At 42.0% G+C, this 14,961-nt stretch overlaps 1 protein-coding gene across 7 annotated transcripts in view; it reads right to left on the bottom strand.

The window, feature by feature from the left end:
• Nucleotides 1-565: 565 nt before the first annotated feature.
• Nucleotides 566-14,961, bottom strand: part of LOC144715436 (PHD finger-containing protein 1-like) — a 28,910-nt gene continuing 14,514 nt past the window's right edge. For 6 of the 7 annotated variants that reach the window (XM_078590352.1, XM_078590349.1, XM_078590355.1 and 3 more), the window contains 4 exons: nt 4,535-5,449; nt 3,463-3,675; nt 1,292-1,416; nt 566-805 (listed from right to left, as the gene is read on the bottom strand). In XM_078590352.1, coding sequence (XP_078446478.1) covers nt 732-805; nt 1,292-1,416; nt 3,463-3,675; nt 4,535-5,343 — 1,221 coding nt within the window. In that variant the 5' untranslated portion in view covers nt 5,344-5,449 and the 3' untranslated portion in view covers nt 566-731. The remainder of the gene's footprint in view (nt 806-1,291; nt 1,417-3,462; nt 3,676-4,534; nt 5,450-14,961) is intronic. The other variant, XM_078590350.1, reaches the window with a different exon arrangement.

Below are 14,961 nucleotides of genomic sequence, written 5' to 3'. Positions count from 1 at the left end.
ATCATCAGGCTGTCCGTCATCGTTCCCTCGCGTCCTCTGTTTCTTTCAATCATCAGGTTATCCATCATCGTTCTGATAGGATCCTTGATGGGATACTCAACCTATCTAGGGGTAGACTCGTCGTATTAGCCCATAAGGGCATTTCAGTCATTTAGCTTTTATGTATTTCCTATAAATAGGGATGTCCTCCCTTTAGGAGGCCAACCAAGAAGAATGAAGTAAGGTCTCTTATCTCACCTCTCCACATCTAAGTCTTCCCTCCCTCCCTCTACAATCTCCGTCCCTTGTGATCGTCTCTACCCCACCGCATCTTCAGGCTGCTCGTCCTTGGTCGATCCCTACCCCTCTGCTCGGCCTCCTCTCGAATCCCTCCCGTCTCTCTTCTCTACTCGGAGAACTTCTACCTCGTCTCGCCCTCGACTCTCCTCCAATACAAGCTTAGATCAAGGTTTGTATCATGGTCCTTTCTGTTATCCGTTCCCTTCAATCATCAAGGTCCTTTCTGTGGGTGGGACGGTTTTTCCATTCCGGAACGAAGATAACCATCTCGCATTTGTCGATCATAGAACAGAACTGCAGACTCTGTGACAGATGGCTGACAGAAGTGCCATGCCATCGCGTGTATAAGGTAAACAAAAATTACACTAGGGGTGTCGGAAATATAAGAATATGTACATGGACTTGTCTTTTCCAGCTCGCCCGGTCCAACCCTACCCAACCCGTTAGTCGCCTCATCCCCGGCTGCTTGCACTAGCCCTGGGAGTCTCCCGAAACACCCCCCACAAATAGTACGCATCTCCAATTTCTACAATAAAAAACCGAATATTATAAACGACCAAGTTACATGCCTCAGAATAATAAATGATGTATAATACGAAAACTAAACAGAAGAATAATTCGAAACCATGCATATAAATTCATCAATAAACGAAAACTAGCAGTGAAATGCTCAGGAATAATAAAATAAAGGATAATAAGAAAAAATATACATAAATTCATCAACAAACGAAAACGAGCAGTTAAATGCAGACAACAAGAAATAAATAATATTATGAAAAATATATAAAAATTTACCGATAAATGAAAACAAGCAGTTAAATACTCAAATTAGCCCACATAATAAAACAAAGGAAATTACAGACAAAGACGGTGAACTAATGCTTATAGTAAATATAAGCGTAGATGTGCACCAATCTTGGAGCATTAGAAAGTTAAAGTGCTCATATTAAAAATAAAGAAAGGCATTAAAAAAGCAAGAAATGCTAAATTTGAAGGTGATTGAGATAATTACTCAAAGATTCCGTAGGTAGTATGAAGGAGGAGAATACAAGGAGATCAGCAATATCCAAATTGGCCCTCAATGCCCGACGTTCAACGATGAGCTCATCCAATAGCTTGTGCAGCAGAGCTTTTCCTCTATGATGTGGAAAGAAACAAAATTAGAAATAACTGACACAACCTAATTACACGAAGAAGACTTCCAAATAAATTAAATCCCATGTGACTAATGGAATATATGTTACGGCAACCCATAAAATAACTACACGTTTTAGTAAGATGCAGAAGAAATTAACACAGAAATTGTAGTTTGCGAGCTGGCGAACGTACACATTTTGAAACAGTTGATGAGATAAATAGAAGCAATTTAATAAGAATCACAAATGTCAAAATGGAAAGCACCCATGGTGGCTGATAGAATATCTTTAAAGGTCACATTTTTAAAGATAATTCCACATTTTAGAAAATGAAATACGGAATAGTTAGGAAATTGTTGTCGCGATAGATGGGAACAATTAAATCGTAGATTCTTCTCCGGCCCCAAGTCCAAGACTTCTTCTCCACCTGACTAGGAGACAAGACTCCATACTTGGGGAGGACTGGGACAGCAAATGAAATCTAAGGGAAGATGGTGCCCTGTCACACGAGAGGGTGGGGGACTTCTTGGGCATGCAACAAACGGTCCAAGACCCGGAGAACAAGACGAATGTGTTTGAACCAGAGCTTCATTTTCAGTTCTGAAGGCCTACGCGAGGATCCATCAGGGAAATGAGGACCAATAAACTACCCAGGCATGTCATGACATTTGTCGTCTAAAGGTTCCGCTAAAGGTAGAGATTTTAGGATGGCTCTTACAGCACTGATACGATACACCACCGTATCTATGAACGCAAGCCCAGGCCCATGCCGACGGCCCACTAACGAGACCTATTTCAGCTGGACGACAAGGAGGAGAAATGGGCTTTTCGACTTGGTAAGTCCTCTTGCATTTTCCCCATTGAAGGCCGTTAGCTGACCGTTCTCTTGCAGACAACCAACCCTGCTCGAGGCGGCCATCGGAACGAGTCCAGGCGTGTCTACTCCGCTTGCTCGGGCGTGTCAACCCCACCACCCTCTCCCTCATATATCCCTCTATCTTCGCCTGTGGACCTTATAGTGTTGAGAACAATCCAAGTTTAGTTGAATTACAAGATCGTGTTGTTGAGTTACAAGATCGTAACAAGCACAAAAGACTGGTGACCCACATCTTTCAGAAGAGGATGTATCTAGATATATCGGCAGCGTGCACTTTATGCACATGTGGTGACGAAGACTGCAACCATCTATTCTTCAAGTGCCTTTTCGCCCAAAGGATTTGGGTCACCAAAACACAGTTGGCGGTGCCTTCTGGGAGTCCCTTCGGAAAGGTGGCCCGACCGATGACAGTGCTCTAGGGACAATGGCTCCATCATAATGAGGTGGTATTTAGACGGAGGAAGGCTTCTATGGATGGGCTCGGCCATGAAGTCGAGGACCCTCCTGGCGTCTTTGTAGGGTGTGATCACGTATGAGTAGATATTTAGGGCTCTTCATGTGTACCTTTGAGTGGTTACCTCTTTGTAGGGTGACCGCCTTAAATCATCTTGCAGAAAAAAAATTGAAATCGTCGATGGGGGCTGATATAATATCTTTAAAGGTGGCATTCATAATTCCACATTTTAGTGAGAAGCAGAAGAAGTTCAAACATAAATTATTGGCAGACCGCCTTTCAAAGTGACACTTTAAGCTATACGTCAGAAATATTGGACAGTCTAGTGTGACCCAGAAGACTTCAACATAGAAATACTCATCAAATAAAATAAAAACATGCAACGAAATTCTACAATATGATAAGACAAATAAATCATAACAAGAAAATTGACAGCAGCAAGTGGAAGATATTTAAAATTGGCATCATAAGATCTATATTAAGCGTGAGTAACCAACCAAGTTGGAGGCAATAGATTTCACATTGAAACACTCCATAATAACCGGAAGAATATAAAGTGAGACCGAAACAGTAACTCCACTTTTTGTGACACCCCCAAAAAAATCTAAACAAAAAATCAACAGAAACCAGAAGGATATATTTCCGAGTGAATCTTTTTTATGACGCAAACAAAAATAGATCTCCAAAACGGTTTAGAAGATATGAAAAATTAGCACCTTGAATCTCCCGGAAGAAAGTAAATAGCCACTTTGGAACTGTCAGGAGGGCAGATCTTGAAGCTCGGAGGATATACATCCACTTTTGGGAGAATCTGGAAAAAGATGTTTCGTGGGAATTTCTTAACTGCATCGTCAACCTTTTGAGATACCTTGAGCGCAATGTAACCCACAATGGGACCATATTCCACATCACGGACCCAAAAAAAACCCCTGGAATAAAGCAATATGAACAAAAGAGAAGTAAATGAATGATTATGATAACTAATACTCTTAATTGGGTAATCAGAATAAAATAATTTGAATAATTGCATATTAAATTTGCGTAATGGATGACTATTTTATTGCTTAATAAATAATATAAGTAACTACGGTTAGGTATGCCTGATGGCGTTGATGAGTGGCTTTGACATCACTTGATGGTTTGCCAGTGACATTGCCTACGTTAATAGCCATGAGCATTGTTGTGATATCAAAGTATCTAAACTTTCTATCATCATGATCATAAACAAGACCAGTTGACAGCAGTGTTTACATTGACGGGCTTGATGATTTGTGCAACAAGAATTTTACTAAATTGCGGAATGACATTGACGCAGTGTCCACTCTCTGTGATACCAAGTCAACTGTAACCTCGTCAACATCATCATAATCATCTACCCTCAATATTAACAAATCGTATAATTAATAGGCAATGCATGCATGAAGTAAATCTCGTTTTAATTCGCTAATTCGGGATTTTTGCCTTTCCTGATCTACATTTTGGCTCACATTGATACAGACTTCTAACGAAATATTATCTACATAAAAATTCAGAAATTCAACTGACCTCCAACAGAGATGGGGAATGAAATACAAAAATACAATCATATCAATTAAGAGAAACGAAGATAAACGATAAAATACTTTATGATGAGTAAAAGTTTACAAAGTGTACATGCATCAATGATTTTTCTACTTTCTATTGGAAAGTGTACTTTTTCCAGATCTACATTTTGGTTCGCATTGATCTATATTTTGGATGCGTTTTAAGGAAATAGTATCCAGACAGAAATTTAGTAATTCGACTAACCTCCAAGCTGGACGAGGAGAGAAGCATTGAGAGGGCGACCGAGAAAGCACCCTCTGTTGTTGATATGCGTTGTTTTCAGAGGTTTCTTGCTGATATCGAAGATCAGGTCCGGATGTAGAATGAGGACTATCATCATCTGAAACATCATCGAGCATCAACCTCCTGCGTTTTACATTTCTGTCTGAAACAGTTACGTTATAACTCTGGCTGATTTTACCATGATAAAGATCGCTCTCCTGACTGTTAACTGGACTGTCACTGTATTTGGCAGCCCTCGGACTTGAGCACCCTGATAAGTTCTCTTCATTCTGAGATCCATTTCTTGACTTCTTAACCATATAAGGATGAGCTCTAGAAAGATCAGGATTTCTATTTTCAAGAGAATGCCCACTAATTTCAGGTTTCTTCTCAATTTTTGAATAAAAAACATAATTTTCTGCATCTCTTGGACTTGACTTTTCATCCACTGACTCAGTGGCTCGAGATGTATCTTCCTGATAGGTCAGCTCTGGACAGGTTCTTGATATGGGAGAGAAATGAGAAGCATGGCATGCATCAGTATCAGAATAAATGTTTATAGTCTTATGATTCTTTTCAACATCTCTCTGCTTGGATTCCTCAACCATTGGTCTGAAATCAGGCAAATCCTTATTCTGCGGCTTAGATCTATCATTGACCGACATGGCTGCACTAAGATCGAGAGATTTTTGAATGGTTTCATTCATTCCCTCTTTCAAGATTATAGAAACTTTATTTTTGCTTTTAGACGGATTGATAAACTGTTTTCTCTCTCCCTTCTTGAGAACCATGCTGTCACAACTATCAACTTTAGCATCTGGAACTTTTCCGCAGCATTGGTGACACAACCATTGAATGTCATCTTCAGTAAGATCATGTAAGACATCCAGGCAATAGCTGAAAAATGAAAAATAGAAAATCTTTAGTTTGAGTATGATGATGAATCAAATCAAATACTCCAGTCTCTCTTAAAGTCACTGAGGTTATGTTTGTACAGCATTTAAGAAATCGGGATATAATGCATAGTAATATCATTGAAATGAGACACATTCAAGTAGGGAATTTCAATAACAAACATTGTCTAACATGTTCTTCATGCCTCACCATTGTAAATGAGGCTGAGTTGTTAACATTTTGTTCACAGTTTGGAAGTGGTATCGGATGTACATTTAGTTTTATACATGGTGTGAATATCTTGGTTGTCAGGCGTGAGCTTGTCCCATCAGGTCATAGCCCACTCTCTCTCTCACCTCTACATACTTCCAACTCAACAGTATTGCATTATGAGTCTATCAAAGTTAACATGGTATTTCAGCCTTTGTCAATATGCTGATCTCAGCTGTTGACATCATTATCATAGGTGGGCTGTTCTTAGTGCATCTCCTCGCTTTCAGCACCATCCATGCGTGTCACTGCCATTAGGGCGAAAGTTTTTTACCAGCGCCATGATTTTGCTTTTGTCATCCCGGCATTGTATTGCTAATGTCTTGCTCGTCTACCAAAGCTGATGCGTCATAGTTGTTTTCACGAAGTCCTGACATCAATAATATCCTCCAGTAACCATTGCATTTACTGAGACATGTGGCTTAATTGTTGCCAAGCCATCGCACCAGCACTGCTACAAACGGTAGGTGATCTAGTACTGCAATTGGTGATCCTACTTGAGCATTGCAAGTCCTGATTTGACTTGTCAAGTAAACTTCATCCACTCAGGCCTTCCCAACTCAATGTGGTCATTTTCATCAATTCCTACCACTATTCTGTTCTGACCCCGTCGGCTTGGGCTGGGCCATTTTGTTTTGGTGAACCACTTGCAGAGTCAGTCCAGCATTGGATCAATCTTAACAGAAAAAGTCCAGAGGCCAACCAAGCATTATGTTACTTGCCAATGCTAGAACAATTCTGGCCTCATAGTTCCAAGACAGATTCCATTTAAATAAATTTCCATCCATTTCTAGTGTGATTTGTGGGGTTACAACTTGGTGCCTACAGCTTGCAAAATGACATGAAACACGGCTTGGCAGCTGATCTCACAGTTGTATTCTAATGGAGCGGCCAGGGTTGTGATACATTCCCAATAGACTATATCAACTTCCGTGTAATCCTTTCCAACTTCTACAATGATATATGAATGTTCAACGTCCACAAGAGACAAGAGGGAGTGCGAGAGTGACATAAGTTTCTGGCAAAGAAGAGAAGGGGAATGGAAACAGGATTTCAGGATCACTGAGGAACTAGTCGCACTCAATCTGTTTGGGTATCCACAGCCATGGTTGTGCATCCAACATCTACACGGGCACCCGCATGCGCGCCCCGTGGCGGCATTTCCCATGGCAGAGCATGCCATCAAGACGCACTACCGGTGGCGTCCCACACAGACGGGGCATCTTGCTATTAGTCCGCAAGAGTGGCAAAGGATTACACGGAAAAGGATTACACTGAGGAACTATGCATGTTCTAGTTCCTTCTTTATTCTTCTTGGAAAAGAACATATCACAGCAGTTGGGTCCAACATTGCACTACACATCTGGTAGGTCAGTGTAGCAAGTCCTGTTCGCACCAGTAGCAATGGACACACCACAACTGATGGCGGGCATGAGCATGCACATCCTATGCCCAACTTTGAGCAGTGTCGCTCATCCTGGTCCTAGGTGACGAATTACGCAGAGTCAATGCCGGCCTTTGCACGAAGCATTGGCTGACCAAGGTTGGTGCCGACACAGGTTAAGGAAACCTCATGCTTGGTACCACGGCATCCAGATGCAGCACAATGGGTGTCATATCCATGGGAGGCATAGGAGCACATGCTTTCTAAGTCCCACACCATGCAGTGGGCTTGGCGAGGTTAACCGTAGGCAAGAGCCGCAGAATACACATTCTAGCCGTGGGTTGGGGGAGATGACCAGGAGGGTTAGGCACAGTGCCTTCTCGCCATTGCAGATATCATGGCCAAGGGCCAGATTACCAAGGCCACGCTGGCTCAGTAAGTTATTTTGGCAATACAGTACAGTGTTCTCTCTCAAGGGGTCAACCCCACTGCTTCTCATCTCTAATATACACGAAGACTTTTGTTGTGATTGTGAAGGATGCTTGACTTGGTTACCAAGATCACGGCCAGCACGCTGTTAAATGAAATCGCCCCCTGAAAGTTTAGCTGCTTGACAGATGGTGTGAGGCCTGTGCCAGCAGGAGAAGTTCCGACCAAGCCAAGGAGGGGAGAAACATCTCAATAAATTTAATTTTTCAATTCTTGTCCTACCCTCCTCTGAGGCAGGGCTTAGGGAATCCCATAATTAGCTGGGCCTCTGATACGCTCCCCCAAGATCTTCTGTTGAGCGAGGATGCGACCAAGACTCCGTAAGGAAATTCAAGAAACTCTCGTCCAAGATTTGGATTCAAGAAAACAGATGGAAATGGAAATAGTTCAAGAACAATGGTGAGATAGAAAGGAAGAAAGAATTAGGAGTCCAGTCGTATGGATCTCCTCCCTCTGGATCGGGCGTCTCCCGCTCTCCAGGCTCACAACTCCCGATATTCAAAAATCAAGAAGACCTCTCTTTTTCCATGGCCTTTATTTATAAGTTCCTTCGTTGACCACTACGAGTTGGTTGACTGGCAGCGGTTAGCCCTCTGATATGTCCGAGGCTGGATCGTATCATTACTCCCTCCCTCCAAGTCCAAATTGTCCCCAATTTGGAATTCTGGAAATTGGCGAGTGATTACGTCAAAATCTTCCCAGGTTGCTTCAAAGTAGGGAAAACCCTTCCATTTGATGAGTAGTTGCATCTCGGTTCTGTTGAATCTTCTCTTAAGCACTGTTGCAGGAGAGACCTGACATTCCCAATCATCAGAGATATTAGTAGGAACAGGTAAGATATTAATATCATCACCCACAACTTTGCGTAAGTTTGAAATATGAAAAACTGGGTGAATGGTTGCTGTTTTTGGAAGATCCAATTTATAGGCCACAGGTCCGATTCTTTTAACAATTGTGTAGGGGCCGAAGTAGTTAGGAGCTAATTTTTCTGATAAGCGTTTTGCTAAGGATTTCATCCTATATGGACGTAATTTCACAAACACTTTATCTCTCTCTTGGAATTCAATATCTTGGCGATGTTGATCTGCCTTCCTTTTCATCATGGCTTGAGCTTTGGCTAAATGGGATTGTAAATGGGACAATATACGGTCTCTTTCTGTGAGTAGGTTGTCTAGCGAATCAATAGGGCATGGTGGTGACCCATAACGGATGATAGGAGGATCTCGTCCATATACAGCTTTGAATGGTGTCATTTTAGTTGACGTGTGAAAAGATATGTTGTAACTGTATTCCGCCCAAGCTAGCCAGTTTGCCCACTTTTTAGGATTCTCAGACGCAAACAGCGCAAGTAACATTCCAAACTTCTATTCATGACATCTGTTTGCCCATCCGTTTCAGGGTGATTTGATGAACTGAGCTTCAGCGATGTCCCTTGTAGCTTATGTAGTAAAGAGGTTAGCAATTTCAGGGGTAGTAAATGGATGTTTAACCCCAATGTAATGACAGTATTTGCTTAATCTGCAAACCACTACCATTATAGTGTTATAACCTCCTGATTTGGGTAACCCTTCTATAAAGTCCATGGATACGTCCTCCCAAATTTGGCTAGGGATAGACAATGGTTGTAACAACCCAGCAGGAGAAAGTGTGGATGCTTTGTGGTGTGGGCACACCTGACAGGCAGCCACATATGTTCTGATTTTCTTTTTTATACCCTGCCAGTATATTTGTTGAGAAATCCTCTTGTAAGTTTTGAGCACTTCCCCATATCCCCCCATCTTGGCATCGTGAAATTCTTTTAGGACCAAAGGGATCAGTGAGGAATTGGCAGGCAGTACCAGCTTACCCTTGTATAGCAAAGTATTATTATTCAGAGTGTAATGTGTCGTTGTGGATGGTTGAGTGATTAATGCACTTTTGATACCAGAGAGTTTTGGGTCCTGGTTAATCTCATTGTAGTACCTGTCTATCTAACCAGTGCGTCATTGAAATATTATCGCATTGAAGTTGTTCATCTGTCCTGGAGCGTCATAGTGAATCTGCAACTGTATTATGCCGACCTGCCTTGAAACGAATCTCTAAATGGAAACCTAGTAATTTTCATACCCACTTGTGATAATGTTGCGGTACCTCCTTTTGCTCATTTAGGAACTTTAGACTGAACTGATCGGTATGTATGAAAATTTTCTGAAATAAAAGGTAGTGTTTCCACTTGTGGACTGATAACACCACTGCCATCAACTCTCGTTCATAGGTAGATTTGAGCCTTGAGTTACAGTTGAGAGTTTTGCTAAAATATGCAATAGGGTGTGACTCTTGTACGAGTACAGCTCCCAACCCAAAGCCAGAGGCGTCCGTTTCAACTATAAAAGGTTTGGTAAAGTTAGGCAATTTGAGTATAGGGGTGGTCGAAAGTGCACCTTTCATGTTGATGAATGCTTTATCTGCTATGTCTGTCCAAATGAAAGAATTTTTCTTCAGTAATGATGTCAGCTTTTGAGCATACTGTGCAACAAAACGCCTGTAATAATTGGTCAATCCCAGGAATGACCTGAGCTGTTTGAGATAGTTTGGGGTTGGCCATGATATAATAGTGTGATAGCGTAAGGTTCTAAGCGATTCCGATTGGAAGAATCTCCTGCTATTAAGATCGAAATTGGTTCCAAAGTATCCGGATAGTAGGATAAATTTCAGGTACAAGACTCTTGATCCCCGGTGGTGCTCCCTCTCCTCGACGAGACGTCTCCCACGTGGAGCTCCTCCTCGACGGCGATGGCCCCAGCTCCGACGGATGAATCCCGCTCGTAGGCGCCCCCCTTGCCGGAGAGCTCCTCCTCCCAAGCAACGGCGAGCCCTCCCGCCATTTCTTGGATTTCCCGATTCAAACGACTCGGGCCTTCTTCAAGAATTTGAAAGAAAGAGGACATACCTGTCCTTTCCCTGCGGGTCTTTATTTATAGGGGAGAGAGGTCCCTCTCCCTCCCGCATTACTGATCTCGGTCAACGGCCTGTTGACCAGATCTCGTTTTCCCCCTTCTCCGATATTTCCGAGAATAGTAGTTATCAACACTCCTCCCTTGGAGACTCAGCTTGTCCCCAAGCTGGAATTCTGGAAAAGTCCTGTTCAGACGTCTAGCTTGTTCCCATGAAGCCTCAGATGCCGGTAGGTTTACCCACTTCACCAAGACCTCTTCCCCATAAGTTGTGCTTCTCACTTTAAGAATATTCTCTGGGTAGACCTGCCATTCATAATCATAAGGTAGACAAGTCGGCAACGGTTGGCTATTGGGATTTAGTGTGCCAAAAGCTTTTTTAAGTAAGGATGCATGGAATACTGGATGCAATGTAGTATGCTCGGGTAAATCCAATCTGTAAGCAACAGGTCCTATCTTCTTTAAAATTTTATAGGGACCAAAGAAGTTTGGACTAAGCTTTTCGTTACTCTTTTTAGCCAACGATTTCATCCTGTAAGGTCTTATCTTGAGGTAGACCATGTCACCCTCTTGGAATTCTTCATCTCTTCTATGTTTATCAGCTTGAGTCTTCATTCTGGACTGTGCCTTCGCTAGTTGCTGCTTTAAATTGACTAAAATCTGATCCCTTTCAATCAGTAGTTGGTCAATCGAATCATATGGCGATGGTGTTGATCCATATCTTGTTAGCGAACGTGGGTCACGGCCATAAACTGCTTTAAAAGGGGTCATTCGTATTGCAGAATGATATGAAGTATTATAATTATATTCAGCCCAATGTAAATAATCCTTCCATTTCCTGGGATTTTCAGCTGCGAAGCATCTCAGATAACACTCCAGGCCCCTGTTGGTGACCTCTGTCTGGCTGTCCGTTTCTGGGTGGTAAGACGAGATAAACTTGAGCTTCGTGCCTTGTAGCCTATGTATTTCTTTCCAAAAGTGGCTGGTGAATATGCTGCCCCTGTCAGAGATGATAGAGTTAGGAATTCCATGTAACTTTACGATTTCCTTTTCGAATATGTCGGCTATGGTAACCGCTGAAAAGGGATGTTTGACAGCAATATAATGACTGTACTTGCTCAGCCTGTCCACAATCACCAATATGGAATCATACACTGCTGATTTAGGCAATCCCTCAATAAAATCCATCGTTATATCCTCCCATACCTGACTTGAAATGGGTAGTGGTTGAAGTAACCCAGCTGGAGATAAAGTCGATGTTTTCTGCTGCTGGCATACGAGACACTGATTCACATGTGCTTTGATATCCTTTCTCATTCCCGCCCATATCACCTGCTGAGAAATCCTTTTCAGTGTCCTTTGGAATCCGCCATGTCCACCTATGTTGGAGTCATGGAATTCTTGCAATATATTTGGGATCAATGAAGAATGTGACGGAAGTAAAATTCTCCCCTTATGAAGAAGTAGACCCTGATGAAGCTTGTATCCTGGCGCCGTCTCCTTTCCCAATTGTAAGTCTCGGGTAATATTTCTCAACTTCTGATCTTCCTGAATTTCTTGTTGTTGAGCATATGTTGAAGAAATAGCCCAGAACAAGGAGATGTGGATCGGGCCTCTACAGGCCCATTATCGGGCTTAATTTCTCACCCGATAGCCAGATAACAGCTAGTAAAACTAGCCGTTATATGACCGTTTTATGATCATTATGTACTACTCTATAAAAAGCTATATACATCGCATGTATTAAAAACATGTTGTTGAATAGAAAAATCTTGACTTTCTTTCTCCTTCTCATCCTGTCTCAAGATAGTTGTCATGGTATCAGAGCAGGATTTCTGATCTTGCATTTGATATTCTTTTGGAGCTTACGAGCATCCTACGGGAGGCTACATAAGGCGTCCAGAGAACTGCTTCTGTAGCACCTACACCAAGCTTGATCGTTGTTTCCTTGCTCAAGAGCAGTAGAGGAAATCGTGGTGCTTTCTAAGGCAATTTTCAGTAAGCGCCTCTATTCTCATTTGCAATTCTCAATTCTTTTTAGCCATTCTATCGGAAGACAAGTGGTGAAATCACTAAATCAGTCCTCCAAGAGATCATGGCAGAGGTGTCAACAAAGATCCAGACCCCAACTGGATCAGCTGTCACTGCTGGAAGTCAGCTGGTGGTCCCAGACTGGTGGCTGACTCATCTCCCCGTTATTGCTAAATGCAATATCTTCAATGGGAGCAATCTTCTACTCTGGTCAAGAACAATACAAGCCGCATTGAAGCCGAGGAAGCTTATTCATCTTCTGACAATTGATTTTCCTGATGAGTCGCACCCAGAATATCAAAAGTTTGTCATGGAAGAAGAATTTGTGTTTGGGTGGCTACTTAATTCACTGTCGGCAGAGCAACTTACTACGTACACTTCTTATGAAACGTCAAAAACTCTATGGGAGGCTGTTCACAGAAATCATTCCAAGAAGAATGATAAGAGCAAAATCATCAGTCTTATCATCCAGGCCTATACTCTCAAACAAGGGGATATGAAGGTCCTCACTTATTCAAATAAGTTGAGAGACCACTGCTGACCACCTTCTACCGACCCAGTGGCTTGAGCTCATGAAGCCACAAAGCGACTGTGTCAATTCTTGCAAGGACTGAGGCCAGAATTCGAGCTTATCAGAAGTCAACTTTACAACAGAGAAGATGAGCCCACATTTGATGAAGCTGTCTCAAAGGCAATGCAGGAGGAAAGTCGTCTAAACACGAGTAAAGGGAGCATCGAAAGCACTGCATATGCGACCAAAGGCCAGAACTATCAAAAGAGTGATTTAGAAAAGCAAAACAGAGAAGACATTTTTTGCAATTACTGCAAAAAGAAGGGGCACACGAAGGATAAGTGCTGGAAGCTGCATGGCAAGCCTCCACACATAGCTCGAGCTCACATGACACAACAAGACAATAGCAATGATTTACCTTCAGCTCAAGACTTTCAGAAAATGATGCAAGAACTACAGAGCCTCAAATCGTTTATTAATTCTGGGTCAATTGTTGGGTCCACAGTCTATGGCTAATTCTGGTAAGAAAGATTTATTTAACAATCTTGTTTTACTTACTCAGGATCCATCTAAAGCATGGATCCTGGACTCGGGTGCAATTGATCATATGTCATCTAAGAAAGAATTCTTTATGACATATGAGAAGATACACCACGGTAAGTATGTTCAAACTGCTGACGGAACACTCCTACCAGTAATAGGGTTGGGTAGTTTGAACATAGAACCTATTGGGGAACTAAAAAACGTTTTACATGTTCCCAAGCTATTTGTTAGTCTAATCTCAGTTCAGAAGATTGCTAAAAGTAAAGAATATACCGTATTATTTGATAATCTTGATGCATATTTGTGTAATAAGGAGCTCGGGTGGAAGACTGGACTAGTTAAAGTACACCAGGGACTCTACTACCTACCCCGACAGAACTCAAGATCACCACGAGGAGGGGTTCCAAGGGTGGCCACAGTAAAAAGACCACCTGATGAAATCATCATGGAGACACATCAGAGAATGGGTCATCCATCCTTTCACTTACTCAAACACATGTATCCAAACATGTTTTCAGATATTTTGGTTGAAAAGTTAAATTGTGAAGCATGTCATTTGGGGAAATTTAAGAGAGGGACATATCCTCCTAGTAATACTAGAATGAAAAAACCCTTCCAAATGATTCATTGTGATGTTTGGGGTCCATCCCCTCAAACAGATATATTAGGACATCGATATTTCTTGGTATGTGTAGATGACTATAGCAGATATAGTTGGATATTCTTGATGAAAAACAAGCATGAAGTCACTAAGAACCTAAAGGGATTGTGTTGTCCTATTAAGAGACAGTTTGGAGATCCAGTACAAGGGCTGAGAACCGACAATGCAAAAGACTTTATAAACCATGAACTCATGGATTTCTGTACAAATGAGGGCATTAGACATGAGACCTCTTGCCCATATACTCCTCAACAAAACGGTGTAGCTGAAAGGAAAATAGGTGACATAGTGGATAAGGGAAGAACATTGTTGATACAGGGAAACGTCCCCATCAACCTATGGAGTTTTTCGGTTATGACCTCAGCACACCTGATAAATCGACTCCGTGAGTGGTTTCAGAAAGACTCCGTCTACTCATTTCAGATGGGAAAATCCAAGATGGTTGAGAAGGAATCCGAAATCACCTCCTTAACCTCTGTTAAGACCGGTGAGACACCTACTCAGCCAAGATTGATTTTACCAGATCTTGACATCAAGTATAATGGGATAAATGGACAAAAGTGGATAACTTTGGTCCAAAGGTCCCTCAAAGCTATCTACTTGGGGAATCACCTGACAGAAGACCCTCCTTCAGAAGACGCTCCCAAGCTCGAAAGAGTAATTTGGGAATCTTAAGAAGCCCTTATCACCAAC

This window comes from Wolffia australiana, chromosome 19 (genome assembly GCF_029677425.1).
Source record: "Wolffia australiana isolate 7733 chromosome 19, ASM2967742v1".
Lineage (NCBI taxonomy): Eukaryota > Viridiplantae > Streptophyta > Magnoliopsida > Alismatales > Araceae > Wolffia > Wolffia australiana.
The sequence above is the reverse complement of the archived record's forward strand: the minus strand, read 5'-3'. Positions and strand labels throughout refer to the sequence as shown.